A 20,909-nucleotide genomic window follows, 5' to 3' on the forward strand; every position below is an offset into this window, starting at 1 on the left:
TACGTAGTACATGGTAACTCAATGGGCATATGTAAGAAAAAGCTAAAACACATTAGTTTACTTGTTAGAATATTAAAAGGTTTATAACTTTATTTTATCATCCCTCTGTCTATGGTAATTATTATTTTTCTGTCTTGAATCGATTTAGTAATCGATTACGATTCATTTATTTGACTACCTCTTAGACATAGATCTAGTTTGATCTGATTTCTTTCGATTTACTTCGATGGGATAGGACGATACTAGAATCGCCGCGCGAGTGGCGGCCTAATCGATTAAGCGTAAAATGAAATTAACATCACTAAAAAGCGCTCGTGACGTCATAACGCGTCAAGGTCAGTACAAAAAATATGACACGCTTGGTTTTCATACAGATCGCGGTACTTGCGTTGTCTACTTAAATATACATGTCTGTGTTTAAGACATATTTTTTTATTGACACTATGTGTCCCTGATGTTTATAAATTATAATAAATATAATAAAAATACGATTACAGTAACATTGAATTGTAGAGTGATTTCAACTTCAGCACCATTTAAATAGTTAAGAAAAATAACACTTTTTAGACCATAAATCAGATAATTTGTAACAATTAACTTTTCAAGAAATATAATCGAAAATAAACTTGAAGTACACAAGTAACATCTACGTATACTACTAAAACATGAATAAAACACTTATATTCGACGATCTTATAAATATTAATAGCTAAATATAAGTGGAGGTAATGTGTTCTAAACATCATTGCTTTAATTAATATAAATTTTTTATGTACTAAATAAAGACACATTATTATTCTGTAAATAATAAAAAAATCACATAGTTCTAAATAATTTTATAAATAAAAAAAATTATATAAAAGTGTTGCTTGTTACAAAAATATAGCATTTCAATGAATAATTTTCACTTTATTTATCAGGAGTGTCGGGCGGAGCGCTGGCTGTAGCATATGGATTCATGTTCGACATTGGCTAAAAAGAAAAAGATAATAAATATTTGAAAATATATATGAATTCTTATAGACTATATCAAAATGTGTTTTACCTAAAAAGAGTTTGTTTTTTTTTTTTAATTTTATTTAAAAAAAAAATTAGCATAATATCTATGAGTCTTTTACACCGAGCTCTACTATTATTGAAAAATGCTTTTTAAAAGATTTTACTTATTATTATTGAGCAGTATTATTTCAAACTAGCTGCAGTCCGCGGTTTCACCCGCGTGGCTCCGCTTCTGTTGTTCTTAGCGTGATGATATATAGCCTTTAGCCTTCCTCGATAAATGGGCTATCCAACACCAAAATAATTTTTCAAATCGGACCAGTAGTTCTTGAGATTAGCGCGTTCAAACAAACAAACAAACAAACTCTTCAGCTTTATAATATTAAGTATAGATAATTTTTTAAGTGTAACTTACCGAGGTAGGATTAAGAGCATTGTCCGAAGTTCTAACAGGCATTCCAGGTACAGCAAAACCAAATGTTCCCGTCTTAAGTCCTGTTCCCTGACTAGGATACGGGCTGCTTTGAGGATGGGGAGGATTTTGAGGATGGGGAGGATTTTGAGGATAGGGCGTGCTATTTTGTGAAATAGGATACGGTACAGTTTGCGGAGTATATGGCGCATTATCAGAGTTTGTAGGATAAGGAGAAGATGTAGGATATGGTGGGTTATTTCCTGGAATCGGGGATGTTACTGGATAGGGCGGGTTATTTCCTGGAATAGGAGATGGAACTGGGTAGGGTGGGTTGTGTCCAGGTATTGGGGATGGAACTGGGTAGGGCGGGTTATTTCCCGGGATAGGGGATGGTGCAGGATAAGGTGATTTATTTCCTGGTATAGACGATGGTGCCGGGTATGGAGGATTTGGTCCAGTAGGGTACGGACTTGCCCCAGGATGGGGAGGATTCTGAGGATAGGGTGAAATAGCATTAGGATATGGTGAATTTGCTAGATTCTGCATACTTCCAGTATACGGTGGATTTCTATTAGGGTAAGGAGATGCGTTAAAAGGCTGGTTAATAAGAGGGGTGGTCACTTGCGGCATTTGATCTTGCAGCGGGTTCGGAATATTGTCCTGATGGCCGACTAGCGCTATGTTTCCGATGACAAGGCGTTTCGAGCCTTCTGTGTCGCTATGGCAACCACTTGGACTTACTACAACCTGGAAATATCGTTAATATTATAAAGTTAGTAAATAATTATTATTGAATGCTTCATATATATACATTTTTAAAGAATAGAAAAAATCGATCACGAGGCGGGATTCGAAGCCGCGTCTTTAGCCAGACTATTTTTTAAAGGTTAAAACTTAAAAGAATAGGTTGCTATTGTTTGCTTACAATGCATAAGATCAAAAACTATTTAACTAATATGGAAAATGCTTAAGCTTACAGAATTTTTCAAACTACATTTTTTAGATTTTATCGCCACTAATCTGGCAGTCAAAGATATCTCACCTTAAACACATAATCGATATCGATGAATCTACAACTGTCCATATTGTATATATCGATATCTGGCACGACCATCTCTACGTTCCAATTTCGAGTGGTGTTAGCGGGAACGGGGCCCTTTTTGATTTCCGCTATCACGCTCTTTGTGTGCTTCGTGTCTGGGTTGGTTGTCGCTATGTAGCTGATTTTCTGTAATAATTATTTAAATTAGACTTGGTAAGTTTTTGATCGTTTTGAACATTTTTTGCATGTTTTTTTTCAATTGTTTAAAAAAATCAAAGATTTTAATTTGGCACTGCTTGATACCCAAATAATTCTACCAATAGAGATTTTCCCTTTTTTTTTCAGTAAGTACATAAGCTATAAGATTATGTATAGACTAGCTTCTTCCCACGACTTTGTACGTGCATCCCTGTGCAAGAATTTCGGGAAATCCTTTCTTAGCGGATGCCTACGTCCTAACATCTACCTGCATGCCAAATTTCAGCCCGATACGTCCAGTGGTTTGGGCTGTGCGTTGATAGATCACTATATCAGTCACCTTTGAGTTTTATATTTATAGACTAAGAACTAATCATATATCACACTGACCTTCTTAATAATAAGTTTAATCGTATCAATCTCGACCCCCCCGTTGGTACAGGAGACCTCCACGGGCACAACCTGTCGCGGACAGTACCCAGACAGCGGGAGCTTCACCAGCGTCTCCGTAGACCCTGAGCCCATGCAGCAGCAGCAATATGTGTCTTCGAAGTTGAACTCCATTGGCTCCTTATTGTGGAGACATGGAAAAGCATATTCTGAACAATTTGACCAATTTCATTTAACATTTATCCAATAAATGTTATATGAAATTGGTCGGTGTGTCCCTTAGACACATAAAACTGAAGGAATAGAATAAATTCGATTGCTCTGGCGGGTCACGAGTGGCTGAGTTGGTCAGGCATCCGCCCCGGAATGGCGCAAAAGGATGCGGGTTCGAGTCCCGCCTCGTGATCGAATTTTTTCTATTCTTTATAAATTTATATTTATCCAATAATAAAAATTCTCGTGTGTTTGAAGTTCGTCCGAAACGGCTTGACCGATTTTCAGGAAATTTTGTGTGCCTATTGGGTAGATCCATAGAAATCTACATAATAATAGGTGGTCTGACAAATGGCCATCATCTTTTTTTCATCTCTCAAAGGGTCGATTTTTCAATGCTTGGATAAAACTTATTCGTCGAATAATGTATAAAACTACCATTTTAAAAACGTATTCTAATTGCCCGTATTTGACAGTTTACGTGACATTTTAATATTATCGTGTAATACTTTATTGGACTGATAAGTTTTATCCAAGCATTGAAAAATCGGCCAGTAGTGATATGAATAAGGCAGAACAATATGGATAAAGCTAATCGGTACTGAAATTTATATCCAAACATCAAGACGTTTTTCAGTATCGATTAACAATATTATATAAATTCTATTTTTTTTTTCGTGTTTTTAATACATAGTAAAATCTATAATTAGTCCTGAGTCATGTACCTACATTCTAACGAACCATTTCCATTACTTGAACTCGACCTAATAAAAAACTACTCTTATACATCTGGAGATTAACCCAAATTTAGCGCCATAACAAAACGAGACAATCAAAAACCAACTCTCTTACCTTACAATAAGGGTTAGCATTCAAGTCGACTGGCGCGATGACTTTAAGAGTGACTTTTTTTTCTTGATCCAATTTGAATGCTCTGTCGACCACCACCTTTATTTCATAGCGAACATGGCCAGAACTGCCTTCGAAAGAGGACGGGCAGTTTGGTGGTAGAGTGAAGTTGAAGGGTAAGTCATGGTCCCCTGGTGGTAACTCATGATCACCTAGAAATATATTAAATCTATAAAAATGTTGTGTGGTTTTATGAAACCACGGTAAAAGTGAAACTGTTCGAACGGTTCCGAACACTGCTTTGTGTAGCGCATGTCGCGTGACGGTCACGGTACACGCGACATGCGCTACACAGACCAAAAAGTTTGAGACGATGTAATAAAAGTTTCACTTTAATATGTATTAGAAAAGTTGTGTGATGGGAGTTATCTCGGGAACTATGGATCTGTACAAGTATGCTTTATAGCCTGCTCACCTTGTCTCTCCTACTTAGATGAGTTTTAAAAGACGTCACTAATCCAGCGAATATATGCTCTTTAAGCAACAATAATTTACCACATTTATTCTTGTTCATCTAATCCATAGCAAAATACATTATATTTTCGATGCAGTTTCCACCTCGTAAATGGGTCATTTTCAAAATATTTGTACATCACGAAATTGTCAGTAAACTGTTTCGTTAGGAAATGTCAGGAAGTTGTAAAAGTAAGGCTGTATTCAGAATAAGGTAATATTACATATAAAAAAGTAAGAAGTCACTAGTTAAAAAAAATATATTTTTAGTTACAAAATAATCAAGAAACAATCAATTTTTATAATTCTCTGTTTGGTTTTCCTTTTATTTTCTTCTATCATTAGCTTCTTTCCATTTTTGTCTTCGAGCTTCTTTTTCACTGTCATTAAGATCTTCTTTGTCTTTGTTTCACTTTCTCGAGGTGTTTTTTCCTTTTCTTTTCATATTTTTCAGGGTTTTGCTTTTTTAGTTTTTCAATGTATTTTTTTGCCGTTCGGCACCGGTTAGCGGCATTCTGAAACTAAAAAAAGCTGTTGGATATATGTATTTTGAATAAAAATAAAAACAAAAGTAAGCATCACTCGTGTGGGTGGAAAAGCGATCAACACTAAATGCAATAAGGCAAGCGTTATCCCATCAGAAACCACTTGTAAAATTGGAGGCCAAGACTCACTGATCCGCTTTCACTATAAAAAAGTTATCAGATCCCAGGAAAAGTCAAGTCCCTAAGCCCGACTTTACTAACCCTACATCATGGTTTAAAAAAGTATGGCCTGTAGTTACAAAAAAATAATCTTGAGAGATTTATTGTTTTTCTCCTTTATTTTTATTCGTTACATTAATTTAACACACATTTTAATATCTTATTTTCATACTTTACACATGAGACCACAGCTTTACCGTCTACAATTTACTGACGTCAGTAAATGTCAAGAAATTGTTCGTCAGTAACATGTAAAAAATAACCTAAGAAACACTTTTACACAAAACATAATCACATTTACCATTAGATTGAAAGTGTAATCTATTACTCTAATCATAATTTAAGTATATTACAATTGCGGTAGGTGAATTCTTCAAAATGTACTTACTTTTGTTGAGAATACGTCGTTAGGAAAATGTAACTAAATTTTTTGCACAGCACACTACAGGACTTCTTCCATGTCTGGACGACGAACAAAATGGCGGCGCGTTAATGTGACCTTACTTTTCGTGACATGACCAGTTTTGCCAATGATTAGAGTTAGATTCCTCTTCTTTGTGATACAAGAAGTTGGTTAATTATGTCAATAAATCAGTGTCACGAAATTGTAACGATTGATAGGGACATTTTATAATATGTCATTCTTCGTTTATTTAAGGTAATTTAAATAGTTTAATCTATCAGATATAACACTTCAAACATTGCTTTTTAATTATGATACAAAAAAATAGGAAGTTTCATACAAAAATTCTGATAAAAATATTGGTTTTCATTGTCGTCCACATGGGGGACAATAAAAAAATGTATGGAGCTTTTTTTGTTACTTTATTTTCACATTAAATTTATGTAAGAATTTGAATCGCAATTCATTGCTTTTCATCAGAAATGATATGCAGTATGCTTAAGTTTAGTCTGTAAAACGTTAACAATGATTTATTTCAGTCGTAACCATATTTTTTTCGAAGATTTTTTAGGGGGACAAACATTTTGTAGTAATGTACAATTATTTTGAAAACGACCCAAATAGAACTAGCTTGTATGAAAACATAACAATATGACATCAACGATTGCAAAAATTAAAAATATTTTTGTATTTAGTAGCAAGGTCAATCAATCGTGGCTAAATAAAAACTCTAGGAACATTCCTATATAAAATTTTTATATAGTTCGCTGTTTGAAATGATAGATTCAATTGTTTGATACCATGCTACTTTGTTCCGCAGTTTATGGTTATGGCTTGGCCTTGACCTTAGGTTCCGACAACGTTTTTTTTTTAATAGACTCGATTAGAGGAGGTTCTCCATCCTACTTTTTGTTTATTTTGTGTATGTTACCTTATATTTTTCAAAAGCTGAACCAGTTTGTAGGACTTTTTTTTATTAGAAACTAGATTTCCGTCCGCGGCTTCGCCGCATTTTCAAAGAAAAACCGCATAGTTCCCGTTCCTGATTTATTTCCGGAATAAAAAGTAGTATATGTCTTATTCTAGGTCTTCAGCTACCTACATACCAAATTGCATTATAATCGGTTTTAGTATTTTCGTGAAAGAGAAACTAACAAAAATCCATCCATCCATCCTCACAAACTTTCGCATTTATAATATTAGTAGGATTGCTGCTTAGTGGCACCATCCTGTTAAAAATTAACCCATCCATCATATGACGATAGTACTTTTAGCGAAATATAAAGAAGTCCCATGGTGATGGAACTTATTAGTCACATTTATTCACATGTGTTTGAACTAAATCATTATCTTAAATTATATCACTATACATTACACATGTTGTCGGTAACTAAAGACTAATGTTGCGTATATTATGGTAGTTGACCTTGAAAACTTAGCTTATTGTTGCCATGTATACAAGAATAAGTTTTGGTTTTTTGTATGGAATTATCAAGATATTGGATAAAGAATATGGCATTTAAATCATTTAGTTTTATTTCATCTCACAAATTCATAGCATAAACAGATATTGTGTCATCAAAAAGATATCTAAGAAGAACTGTATCTTTGGTGGTATTATTAACTACCTACAAAGTTTTTACTTTTTTAAGTGAAACTTCTTTAAGCGCGTTAAGAGTAAAATTTCAAGGTCGCGTCATGGCAATACAGTCACGTCATGGAGTAAAGCGACGATTTTGGTATCTTTGAAACTTGCCAAAGAAGTTTTATTTCTGACACGTGTGAAGCTCTACACTACATAATATACTACACACGCTCTTTTTTTTTAAATTCTCCACACAATTTGACAAAGCACCACAATTATTAATACTTTCAAAGACTCACCGTTTTCCCCTCCCACGAGATACACCTTCCGATTAATATACTCCTCATGGGACTCATGTACTCGCTCATACGTCTCATTTCTGTTGTTTGCGGTCCTACGAGTGTGTCTAGTCGTCCAACGAACTTCGCAGTATCCCTTTATTTTCGCGTAGATACCTGAAGAAGTATGAAATAGTTATTTATGTAAAATATAGTTGCTATAAATCTGTAAAAATTCAATCCTCTAAAATAATAGTAAAAAAAACTGTAAAGGGGAATAATAGTAAAAAAAACTGTATTGAGCCATTTATCTAATAATATGAACTAATGAATTCTTTTTTAATGCACATTATACTCAGCTGGATCAATTGCATTAAGAAAATTTAACATTAACTGCAAAATGCATTAAAAAAAGTATCGAAATTCCCTAGTTTTACACAATTACCATCTGCAAAAAGATAATAAACTTTAATAGCAGACACAATAATTAACCCAACAAAGTCAAAACTTATGAACATTCAAGGCCAATGGCAATAAAAGCTTGTGATTGGATTTTATGGTATAGTTAAATTATTAATAATAAATATAGAATACTAACACCAATTGGATAATTCAAATTGGTGATCTTATACAATGAAAAAATAATGTTTTAAACTTTATTGTATTCATTTACTTATTTCATATTATAAATACTAGCTTACAACCCGCGGCTCTGCCCGCGTTTTCAACGAGAAACCCGCATAGTTCCCATTCCCGTGGGATTTCCAGAATGAAACCTATGTGTTAATCCAAGTTACCCTCTATATGTGTGCTTAATTTCATTGTAATCTGTTCAGAAGTATTTGCGTGAAAGAGTAACAAACACACATACACATCCTCACAAACTTTCACATCTATACTAATATTTTAAAGCTGAAGAGTTTGTTTGTTTGTTTGAACGCGCTAATCTCAGGAACAACTGGTCCGATTTGAAAAATTCTTTCGGTGTTAGATAGCCCATTTATCGAGGAAGGCTATAGGCTATACATATATCATCACGCTAAGACCAACAGGAGCCGAGCAATGCGGGTAAAACCGCAGGGCACAGCTAGTTTATAATAAATTTTGGTACTGAAGCAAAAATAAAATATTAATATTGAAGATATTAGAGTGTATAATTTGTCTCAGAGTTGTGCAATATAACTCTATTATTAGTACTAGGTTACAGCTCCAAAATTGAGTGTTATTACACAATTTCATAACATCACTTATAACAGGTATATTACAAGACTTGTTTTGCAAGTGGCAATCAATCAATAAACTGGTTTTAAGGAAAATATATTTTCCTATATGTTTTCCATGTGCCTAGCCAAGCCTGGCTAGCGCTATCTCAATTCTTACATTTAATTTTCACTCGAAATATTAAATATCTACTAATACTACAGACACAAGAAATTCCAATTTTAGTTTATAATTCACAATATCTTATCATCATCTACATGTTCAAAAGAGTTGAGTTCATGTTGAGTCTTGTAAGGTTAGATGTAAACATCAATTATAAGTAACTCAATAATGACCGAAAGGATATTAATGATTTGATTAAAAAGTTATAAGGTTGATAAATATTGAACACTAGATTTCCGCCCACGAATTCACCCGCGTTTTCAAAGAAAAACTCGCATAGTTCCCGTTCCCATGGGATTTCCGGGATATAACCTATCCTATGTGTTAATCCAAGTTACCCTCTATATGTGTGCTAAATTTCATTGTAATCGCACACACACATCCTCACAAACTTTTGCATTTATAATATTAATAGGAAGTAGGATTTTAACCATTTTATTTATAAAGAAATTACTACTAATAATGGAACAAAGGCTTATTACACCAGAAAGTTGTAGCGAGAATCATGCTTAACAATCCCCTTTTGGGTTTTAATAACTCAGGCCCCGGAATCACAGACACAATAGAAAATCTATTGTGTCGTGGACCAATCGGGCCATTCGGGGCTCAATGGGTTAACATAACAATATATTCTATATTCTTATTAACCCTGAGATTCAAAACTACAGCCCGTAGACAAGTTTCTCTGTCTACGCTACAGCCATACTAAACAGGCTATCTGTAAGGCCTCTTTCAAGTAAGTTTACAATGGACTTCAGAGATAAAATAACTTAAGACAAAGGTAAGATAAGTGGCTATTAAAATACATACCAATCAAAATGAAAGTGTAATGGGGTAATTTACAATTTATATGATTAGACATAGATATTATTGTATGTAAAATATTTGTATGCTTTTTGAATTCTTTTGAGCTTCCTGTTGCTAAGTGGACATCATCTAGACACGCGGCAGCGTGTCAAGCCGAGTTCAAGCGAAGAGAACTGGCGAGCAGCAGCCGTGTGTATATTTACACGAACCATTTCGAGCCACTTTTCACCCCCTTATAACTCGAAAACTATTTAAGTTAAATAAACCAAATTTGGTACATATCAAGAGGACCTCAAGATAAACAAGAAACTTAAATTTCATAAATACAGATTAAACAGTTGCGTAGATATTAATATCCAAAAATCGCAATTTTTAAGACTGACTGACTTATAGATATATACAAAACCTAACCCACTTCCAGATGACCTAGAAAGTTCAAATTTTGTAATCAACTAGGTAATAGTGAGTGTACAAAGGAAAAAATCAGAAAATACTGAATTTATCTGTATTTAATTTTTTTTTCAATGACATTAATTTTGTTTGTATGGAAAAATGGAAAAGTTTATAAAAATAGAAAATATTATATTCACCTTACTAGTCTTAAAAAATAGATCAAAACTAATCAGTGGCCGAAAAAAATTTTGAAATCCATCAATAAATGACTGAGATATAGATAATTGAACTTTGAAGTTTACATATTTTAGCACGAAACATCTGTAGATTCGATGCGCCTCTGACATCACACTCACTCGCGCTAGTATCGCTAGGGCAGATTACCTACTTCGATTGCATGATTTCTTTATTCAAAACTGTTATTAAACGTAAAATAAAAGAAAATTGTAATAAAAATATTGCTCATACAGTTTAAAATAATATATAATTTTACATATTCACATTTATTTATTCTTTATTTATGAGTGTTTAGTTTAGTTTTAATTTCAGTGTAATGGAAGAAGGCTTCGTCGAAGGTCGAAATGATTTAATTTGCGTAATATTCATCTTTAGGCGCGTTTAGAGTAAAATTTCAAGATCGCGTCATGACAATACCGTAACGTCATGGAGTAAGGCGACGATTCTTCTACAACGACCTTTGCATCTTGGTAATAGTGTGTGTACAAATTCACGCTGGATGTTTAGAAAATCATGTAATCTTTTAAACAGAAAACGAGTTTAAAAAATTGCAGATAATGACGGGGCAATGTGCGCTGACATTCATAACATACAAGAAAATATAGAAAATAATACTAAACAAACCATACAGAGAAACCGCAAGAAAAAAAAAATCGTATATAAAAAGTATTATATTCATAAAGTAAATCAAATTTGCAGAGTAATTTTCTGTACAAAAAGTAATGATATCCCACCAAAAACATAAATGTAAAAATTGGAGCCGAGTTCAATCGTTGACTTAATTTGCCAAAAAAAGAAATGAGATCTAAATGTGTGCCAAGTTCTGCAGACAGTCCAGAAATTTATTTACAAAGATGTATTAAGTTCTTAGGTTGACTGAAAACTCAATTGTTTTATTTTCCTTTAGAGAACAATGTTTATTCCAAAATATAACTTTTTTAATTTGAATAATATAATTATTTTCACAAAGCAAACAACTAATGACCTATTGAACCCCATAATTTGATGAGGCTAGTTTTACATACCTACTGTTTATATTTTGTGAGGTTCTAAAAACTAGCCTCATCAAATTATGGGGTTCAATAGGTCATTAGTTGTTTGCTTTGTGAAAATAATTATATTATTCAAATTAAAAAAGTTATATTTTGGAATAAACATTGTTCTCTAAAGGAAAATAAAACAATTGAGTTTTCAGTCAACCTAAGAACTTAATACATCTTTGTAAATAAATTTCTGGACTGTCTGCAGAACTTGGCACACATTTAGATCTCATTTCTTTTTTTGGCAAATTAAGTCAACGATTGAACTCGGCTCCAATTTTTACATTTATGTTTTTGGTGGGATATTAAACACTAGCAATGCATATATTTTTATTGCACAGAAAGTAGGTAAATAATTTACAACTTACCGCGAAATTTCTTCACTTTATCCTGTTTAAAAACCAGTCTTGCATGGATCGTCTGGCCGGGATAATAGGCTCCATTCTCACTGTTCAAAATTATGCTGCCTTCATCAAAACCCATGGCGCATACAAAATTATTATACGAATACTGATTAGACAATAATCACTATACAAATTAAATAATTATGTAAACGATTAGCATATTTTTGCAAAGGTACGCAAGGTCACCCAGACTCTATTGTATTAAATTTGAATAGATCTAAAAAGGATGTTAATTTTATATATTGCTCCACCCGAGCCAGCAAGTAGGCGTGTAACTTAACTTTATGGTTTATTTTCGTTTTTGGAAGTGCCCGGCCCGGCCGGAAGACGAATACAATTATGACTTTGACAATCGACATTGACATCTGTGCTGACAATTTTTTATAACTTTATTTTGTAGTAATACGAAAGCTTCGGTGAAATCGGTGAAATCGATTGGATGACATTAATTTAAAATGGTTTTAAAAATACAGTTATAACAGCGTAACAGTATAATAGCGTAACAGTATAATACAGTTATAATAGCGTAACAATTTTGGAATATTTTGAAGTCAGATGTGAAAAACTTGGAGGTGAAAAAGGAAAATGCTTGGCAACACTGCCATAGGCAAAACTTTCAGAGACTTGAGACTTCGTTGCTTAATAATTTATGGTTAGTCTGTGGCTTAACGTCGTCGCTATTGGCAGATGCATAGAGTAATATAATATATGGCAGATGACTGTATCGCTTTATTTGCGCGTGTTTGTTCCGCGTTCTTTAAATTTTGTCATGCTTTGGAAAGGGATTTTATCCAATTTATTTTTTTTTAGTTATGAATATTGCACTTTTTCATAACTTTTTTTGTAATAAATATTTTAATATGTTGAATTCTATGTATTTGTAAAATAACATATGAACTTCGACGATCGTGTAATAGAAAACCGTGATTGCAAAATCGGAAGTTACTAAAGCTCGTAAAATAAACTACAAATGAATTTTCTGTATTAAACGTGATTTCAGTTTGAGTGTATCAATTTGGGATCAAAGCTTAAAATGGGATCGCAACAGAAAGATATAGAATTGAGCCCTGTGAGAGTGGAGATGGATCCAAATAAGCAAACGCCGGCGAACCAAAGTGGTCAAGCAAACGATGAAGAAGATATTATTATTGGACGTTTTAGGAAGATAAGCTCGGCGAAATCGATGGCTGCAACAAATGGGAATATCCAGTATCCCACTGATTTGCCTAAGCCGGACGTTGACGTGGAGTCCGGGCTACATTTCAGAGCTAAAGAAGAGGGTGATAAATTACTGGATAAACCGAATCATGGGGAGATTATGCGAAAATCGGCTGTGACGAAAAGTAGCTTCCGGGACATTGAGAAACCCTCAAGATTTAAAGATCAACCATCTGCTACTAGATTTCAGGTTAGCTGAGTTTTTATATTTTTACAATTATTTAATATACTAAGTAGAATATTATGCATAATGTTCATCTAACAATGTACCCAGGTAAAGTAAAAAATTAAATAATATAATATAGAGAGTAGTTAGTTTGATGGTGAAGGATTTTTTGGTATCAGATGAGATTTCAGCTTATTATTAAATAATTGCTACTTGTATTAATAACAAATAGCACCAAAAACATATTATGTCTATTTACTTTTTATTTATTTAAAATTCTCAAGACTTAGTGACATAGCTCTACATGTAGTATATGTCTCTATGAGTAAACAACTACTTTTATAATATGTATTCATAATAATCAGGTTTTTCAGCCTATATTGGATCTTAACCCCTTGACCACCGAGCGGCCTGATCGGGCCGCGACACAATAGATTTTCTATTGTGTCTGTGATCCGAGGACTGACGGATTAAGTAAAAATTTAGTTTACTGAAGTGTTTATGAATCATTACTTTACAAAAGGATACCTCCATTTTGTAGAGTAGCTCACTATACTGTAACAGCATATACCTAGTTCATAGAATGAAACAATGATGTTGTTATACGGGTACCAATTTAAGATACATGCTAGGAACTGATTCTATTATCTAGTCCCTACTAGATAATAGAATTAAATAGAATAGTTTTTATATTCAAGTTTAAAAAAAACTCAGTCACACTTAAAAAAAAAATTACGGGATGTACTTTTAGTATTATGTAAATCTAGATTTTTCATTTACCTACTTAATTTTTTGGTTTTCATTGATCCTATTGCCACTTTTGCAATTAAATCTAAAACTAAACACCTTTGATTACTTTCTCCATTTAATTTGATAGCTGTATTTAATTTTAAAATAAGCAAATCAATTGCCTCATAATTCTAATGCACAAATTGCTCTTTTATATTTCCATGTTCATACAATGTAAACCAATATGAAATAGGAAATAATAAGATAAAATAAAGTTGTTAGAAAGTAGAGGCATATAACTTATAGGAACTCTATCTTTTTTATTTCATCCACAATTATTTCAATATAGCTAAGGAAAGATCCATATAATATTTTGTGGTTCCAAAAAATAACCAGTTGTTACTTGTTAGTAAGATAGAGATTTGCGAAAATTATGCAATGTGGTATTGTAAATTTTGCTTATTATGATTTATGACGCTTGGTATAAACATAACTTCTCTCTTTTAAATAAATATTTCTCTTTAAACTTTTCAGAGGTTCGCTTTGGTATTTTTAAAGCAGAAGATGTCATAAATAAGTATTAAATAATAAACAAATTAATTAAGAGGGGTGGAACTTAGGCAAGGATAATTCATAATATTATAACTATAGGTAAATAGGCAGCTCACTCTTGGCCCGTTCTTTCGTAGATAATAAAACCGGCCAAGTGCACGTATGACTCGCGCACCGAGGGCTCCGAACAAACTTATTTTTTATTATATTGTAACTAAATTTATGCTTTTAGCAATTTTTCCTTTATCTGTGCTATAAGACGTTGCTTTTTACCAAACTTCAAGACTCGGGAAGTACCCTGTAGGTTTTGATTCCCTTGCGTATAACGAAATTTGTGAAAGCGGCATGAACGGCAGCATCTTTCACAGCTTCCAGGGATAGTAGACTTTAATATTCAATATTAATTTCAGCTTGATACCTCCACGCGTTCGTTGTCCGCCGTATTCTAGAATTCGCGAAGGCCATAATATATTTCATAGGTTGTAAAATTATACAATTTTTTTACTCATCATACGTTCATAATAACGTACCTAAGGTATGTTTCGTTGACTGGTCATAAACGTTTTATTCATAGAACGTTGTCATAGTATGTCCTTGTAACATTTGCAAGAAGTCACTGATCCTTGTAAAACAGGTATGGAATTAAGCTCAATGCGAGAGATAAATAATTCCATAGGTCCGTGTGTGGAAAGAGTTATATTAATTCTAAATTCTAATACAACATGCGAAGTAGGATGCCTTACGCTTTTACGGCTAAGTCAGATCACCGATTTGTACGAAAATTGAAATGAAAATATGTAGTTGAAAACCCGGGATCAAATATGGTCTACTTTGAAAAAAATATGAAATTAGGGATTGACTTTTTGTCCGTGAAATTGTTGGGCAGAACTAGTTTTTAAATGAAGTAAGTATTAAGTAATAACTAGGTATATGCTTATTTTCCCTTCGTTGCATTGACGCAAAAAGTGAGTGGCTTGTAAAATATGCGAATAGGAGTGCTACAACACATAGGCCACCTAATATAATTAAATAAAGCACAAATAACAATGACTTCATGCGCCAGCCATTTTACCTGAACAGATAAGCTGAATGCTGATAACATGCAAGTTCCTGAACAATTAAAAGCCCTGAATGCCTTTGTTGGAGTTATCACTGATCTAACAAATGCTATTTATTGTAATATATGACTCATAGTGCATATTGAATTCAAGGATTATTTAAAACAATTAGATTTATGGTGGCTATTATGTTTTAGCAATATAATCAGTTGGCATTCATGGAAGGCTTAATCCATTCATAGTAAAGACGCCTTTGTAAATTGTCTCTATATTTTATCAATTCGTCATAACTTTTGAAATATTTATGCGTCCTAAGAATGCTTTAATGATCGACTGTTATGCGATTAAAATAATTCTGGAAAACACTGAAATTTCTTCCCAAAAGTACTTGCTCTGGCTGTTATCACCTGCTGGGAATTTTCACAACTTAGAGGTCGAAACTCGATGTGGTCTCGGCCTTTTACAAAAGCTTGTCAAAATACCGGCAATACAAAATCAGTAAAAGAATCAGATGTAAAACATGGTTACTGGATAAACGAAAACTCATACTCATAGATGAGATGCGTTTTCGAGGCTACAATTATTGTATGTTTTCATGACAAAATGGACAGAATTCCAGCTTATGCATAATGTTTAGAATAACTCAAACATATGTACAATAATAATAATTCTGGTCTCTCACATAACCCATGGATGAAAGCATTGTAAATATTATGAGAAATATGAATAGAAACATTTACGTAATACTTCGCGCTTAAAATATTTATTTTGCATAATTTCCTCTTATATCCTCAACCTAACCAATAAATGATAAGAAGTTTTAATAAATAGGAAAGCGTAATGTAGATATTATACTCTTTTAAAATTGCAATGTTGTAATTATCGCACCAAAAAACTGGAACCAAACTAACAATTATGTAGTACAGATAAGCTAACTACAAATTAAATCAATCTGTCGTCACATTGAATTTGATATTTCTCAATGCGTGGGTTTAATACAATGTATTAATTAATAATGTATGAGACTAATTTACGAGACTGCAATGTTATGTTATGCTTTTAATTTTATAATTCGAGATATTGTACATGAACTGCGGAAAATCTCTAGGCTTAATATGACTGAATTTTGCAAGTATGAGAATACAAAAATATAATTGAAAACGTACATAATGTGTAATAACTAGTAATATGTTTGAATTAATTTATTACACAATACACTAACTAATACATTCTCGCACAAAAAGTAATAATGACGTAAACGCAATATGCTCACAGCTCAGCGGTGAGCATTATTGATTCTAACTTAAAAATAAGGTTTCATAAAGATTATATAAGCATCTAGATGAGAATTTCCAGCTTGCTTTTTATAACGTATAAGTCACTTAACAGAATAAGCGAGGGGAATTAAAATAATTGTTACATCGAATAATTGATAATTGCTTCGCCGTACGAAATACCATGTCATATCATAGCTATAAGGAAAACAAATAATAGAATGCACCTATGTTGGTCAGCCATAGATCATAATATGGTCAATTGGATAAGTGCCGCTTCCCATAGCCTCGCGAGCGTCTTGGCCAGGTGAAGGGGCCTTAAATTGGACAAGTGATCTCGCCTTTTTGAAGTTAGGTCTTGGCTTAGAAGGTTTTTAAGGTTGCCCTGCCACTATTTTATATTTCATATTGAAGTTCTTCTTGCTTTAGACGGCTTTTAAGATTTCTTAATACCGCGTTGATTTGGGCTTCAGAGCGATTAATTAACGTTTTGTGATCTATATAATGGAAATTTAATTCAAATTGTATTAGATGAGAATGAAATTAAAATGTACTGTACATATGTATTATTAAATATAATAAAATTCATTATAAATATGTAACAGTAACAAACTTGTTCCATTGCGATAACATTTCGTTTAAAATAATATTTTATTATGTATTGTAGAGCTGCAAATACGAGTCAGTCTGCGTCGAATATATTTTATCGTAGTTTAATATGTTTGAAATAGTTTATGCATTAGTTATAATAATAAATAGTGACATTACTAATAAATAAATTATAAATGCTAATAAATTTAGTATTTACCTATTAGGAAGATTCCATTGAATAAACTTGTTCATTTGCATTTAATATGGCATCTGCTGCATAATTCTGAATATTTTTATATCATTCACTAATTATCTTACTATGTTTTGCGTAAGCTTTTATTATTTAAACTTTTAATTCAAATTTATTTCTTTCCAACGAGATTATTCATTATTGTAGAGCAATAGTGTAATTTTATATATTTGAAGTTAGATATTTTTTTTGTTATTGTACCGATATTGATATTTATTTCAAAGATTGGCAAACTTTCTACCAAATATATAATATATTGGCGCTCTTTTTTTCTCGAGATAAACGTTTGATTTTGTCACGATAAAAGTGGTTTATCGCAGATAAAACCAAAACTAAAAGTAATTACACAAAATGCTCTGACAAATATCTTGCAAATGTTTTAATATATGTAATTGTTTATGAAAAAAAAAATCATAATAAGTATTACCATGTCAAGTAGATAACGTAAAAGTGTGAAAATTAGAGCTAACTTGGTGATTTTTTTTTATCGAGTAAATTTTAATATTTTATGTTTTTGATTAAACAGAATCGTTGAACATATCATCTAGTTTGATATATATTTTATTTTTTAGATTTGGTCTTGCATATTACACGTATCATCTAATAGAAGATTGGTTATTTTGCTTTATGCGCCCCCTTAATAACGTGAGGTGATTAGGAGCAGGAGGCAATAAAAGTTATCAAACCACGGTGCCAGAGCCTCTGCAAATAGTAAATAAGTGTCAGAAAATGCTCAAAATCGTCTCACGTAATTTGTGAACGCCCCCTCACCTATCGAATGGTCTCCACTCGATCGAAAGTCATTTCGCAGTGCAACTATGGATTAGTAAGGTTATGACCACAAGTTCCAACCAGAGAACACAACCCATATTGTAACCACTTAACCATAATATGAAAATAACCACTCCAGAATGGTATAAGTGGGCGAGTCTAATTTTAGTTCGTCTAAATATATCTCCACGATGACTGTCGTCAGACTGAATGGGCTTTACTTTACTCTGATTCAAATGCTTCTTTCATTATTTTTGCATCCAAACCTGAGTTGATGATGAGATATTTGCATTTATGCATTTCTTTAGTACGTTCTGAAGCAGAAACAATTGAGACTTGATGGATTTTAACTTCAGAGGTGTTAGGCCTTTTGTCAAAAGTGGCGACGATATTGATTATGGTTGCATTTTAGAACTAGAGGATAGAATTAGTTGTGTTTTTGTTTAGCTATCTCTCCACACAAATCCTAAAGGTTTTGCTTGTACTTGAGATTCTTAGTTTGCTTTTAGATGCTATACGTATTTTAGCTATCCTATTGCAATTGTTTCTATACACTAAGCTTTAAAAGGCACGTGTAATATTTTATGCCAGGCATTAATTTTTTCACAGTGGATTAACCTTCAGGGTCAGACGGGCTCTAAATAATTTCCTTTGCGATCAATCGAATAGGGGAAGATGTTGTTAAGCATGATAATTTGCGTTCATTGATGGACGTTGGTCTCTAATTTGTCGGTGAACTTCATAGAGATTTTAATTTTGTTTTCCGTTACAATGATCGTGTACCTTTGATCTAGGTTATTTTATGGCGTGTCATATGCTTCCTGGGTTATGAAAATAACAATTATTACTTTAGGAGGGATTAGGGCTATTTATTACCTTACACCACCCACCATCATCGATAAAAAAAACTCGCATAAAAAAATTATGGTTCGACAATTTTTGTCATACTTACATGTAAAAAAACATAGTAAATACATTGCCTTCTTTGAAGCCCTTCGAGAGATTTCTAAGGCCCCTCGTATCCCGTTATAAAAGGTGGCGGACGTACTGTATGTAATCATTTATTAGCTTTTAATATCGATTTGGTCACGCTTCGTGATGTGACTATAGATTAAGATGATTCATTTTATTAGGCCGTAGTGGGCCTAGTATCATTTATATTGGCTATAGATTTATAGTGATTGTTTATGTTCATAATTAAATTAATAAATATGACGACGGCTGCCAAAGAACATACTTTCAATAAAAAGTGGTTAAATTAATGTCAAATGTAGAGTCTTTCTCAAAATATACATAATAAATTAAGCGATAAAAGGAAAATGCTTGGTTCTAGGAAATTACATTTGGCACAGATAGAATTTTAATTAAATAAATTCAAATGTATTAAATTAGCACAAAATCCATTCACAACCAGGATTCGCTATTAAATAAAGTATGAAAAATAAAATAAAATATGAACCATTTATGTAAAGATAAGCCTTCATTGTGTGTTTATCACCTATTTAACTGAATTTACTACGCTTATGAACGTTGTATGTATTTTAAAATAATATGTCCCTAGGCATTTTTTAAACACGTTAGCGATACGTGACCGGAACGATTTTGGAATTCGTGCGGAGTGTTTTAACAGTTTTTATTTATATGTCATGTGTACGGTGCGTGGGGAAGCCGTAATGTTGACGTAGTCAAGGATTTTTGTTACCAATAACTATAGATATTTGTAACACCATGGATGTCATATATCCTTACTTACCGAAGTATAAATAGTGAAATTTTTTTCAAAAATATGCCCTTGTAATGTCCCTCTTGTCATGGGATCTGTAGTAAACCCAGCATCCCATTAATGTACCTATGCCCAGAGACTACACTATAAACTTTCAGAACATATGACATAGCTTATATTATTAGATCTCAATAACGGATATATTTTACGCACTAAACAATTTTTTTTTCATGCTCTGTAAACACACCTGCCGATAATGGCCGTTTCCCCTAACGCTAAAAGGTGTCGTTCTTGTATGATTTCTGTAACATAAGTATATGGACAGGTAAGTAATTGGGCAGATGCGGTAAAAGCAACAAGCCACCTTTCAATTGTATGGTCATGTTATACTCATGGGGATATCTTTCGTTGCGGTACTTTTTATAGTAGCACTATTATTATCTCGGTACTGATCTTTCGCAAACTGTAAGTGGACCCGAAGCTATTGATGTTTACAATACGAATAAAATGATACAAAAACTGGTAATACGACGCCAGCCGGCTATACCTGTGTTCATTATAGAAATACCTTCAAGGGCAGTCTCCTGGGCTATTATTATCTCTGGGAGTGTTACTGACGAAATATTATAACATTTGCAGTATTTCTGTAAGAGCATATATTATGTATTGGTACATCTTTAGTGAACGGCGACCTCAAATATTAGTTCAATGACCAGATGTGGAT

General features: G+C 32.9%; 2 protein-coding genes across 2 annotated transcripts in view; one reads left to right on the top strand and one right to left on the bottom strand.

Annotated features, from left to right (window-relative positions):
* Positions 1-654: 654 nt before the first annotated feature.
* On the bottom strand, positions 655-12,125 carry LOC149900352 (arrestin domain-containing protein 4-like). Its single transcript, XM_090112916.1, has 7 exons — positions 11,818-12,125; positions 7,611-7,766; positions 4,110-4,318; positions 3,045-3,224; positions 2,457-2,642; positions 1,415-2,161; positions 655-972 (listed from the first exon to the last, which is right to left on the bottom strand). Exons 1-7 carry the CDS (start codon positions 11,930-11,932, stop codon positions 910-912), a joined length of 1,656 nt encoding a protein of 551 aa, XP_089969042.1. The 5' UTR covers positions 11,933-12,125; the 3' UTR covers positions 655-909.
* Positions 12,126-12,568: 443 nt separating this feature from the next.
* Positions 12,569-20,909, top strand: part of Ncc69 (sodium chloride cotransporter 69) — a 40,135-nt gene continuing 31,794 nt past the window's right edge. Inside the window, exon 1 of the mRNA XM_090113168.1 lies at positions 12,569-13,261. Coding sequence (XP_089969294.1) covers positions 12,887-13,261 — 375 coding nt within the window. The 5' untranslated portion in view covers positions 12,569-12,886. The remainder of the gene's footprint in view (positions 13,262-20,909) is intronic.

The sequence above is a fragment of the Colias eurytheme genome, chromosome 19 (assembly GCF_061535395.1).
Source record: "Colias eurytheme isolate Ceu_HAF_F1 chromosome 19, ilColEury1 Martin Lab GWU primary, whole genome shotgun sequence".
NCBI lineage: Eukaryota > Metazoa > Arthropoda > Insecta > Lepidoptera > Pieridae > Colias > Colias eurytheme.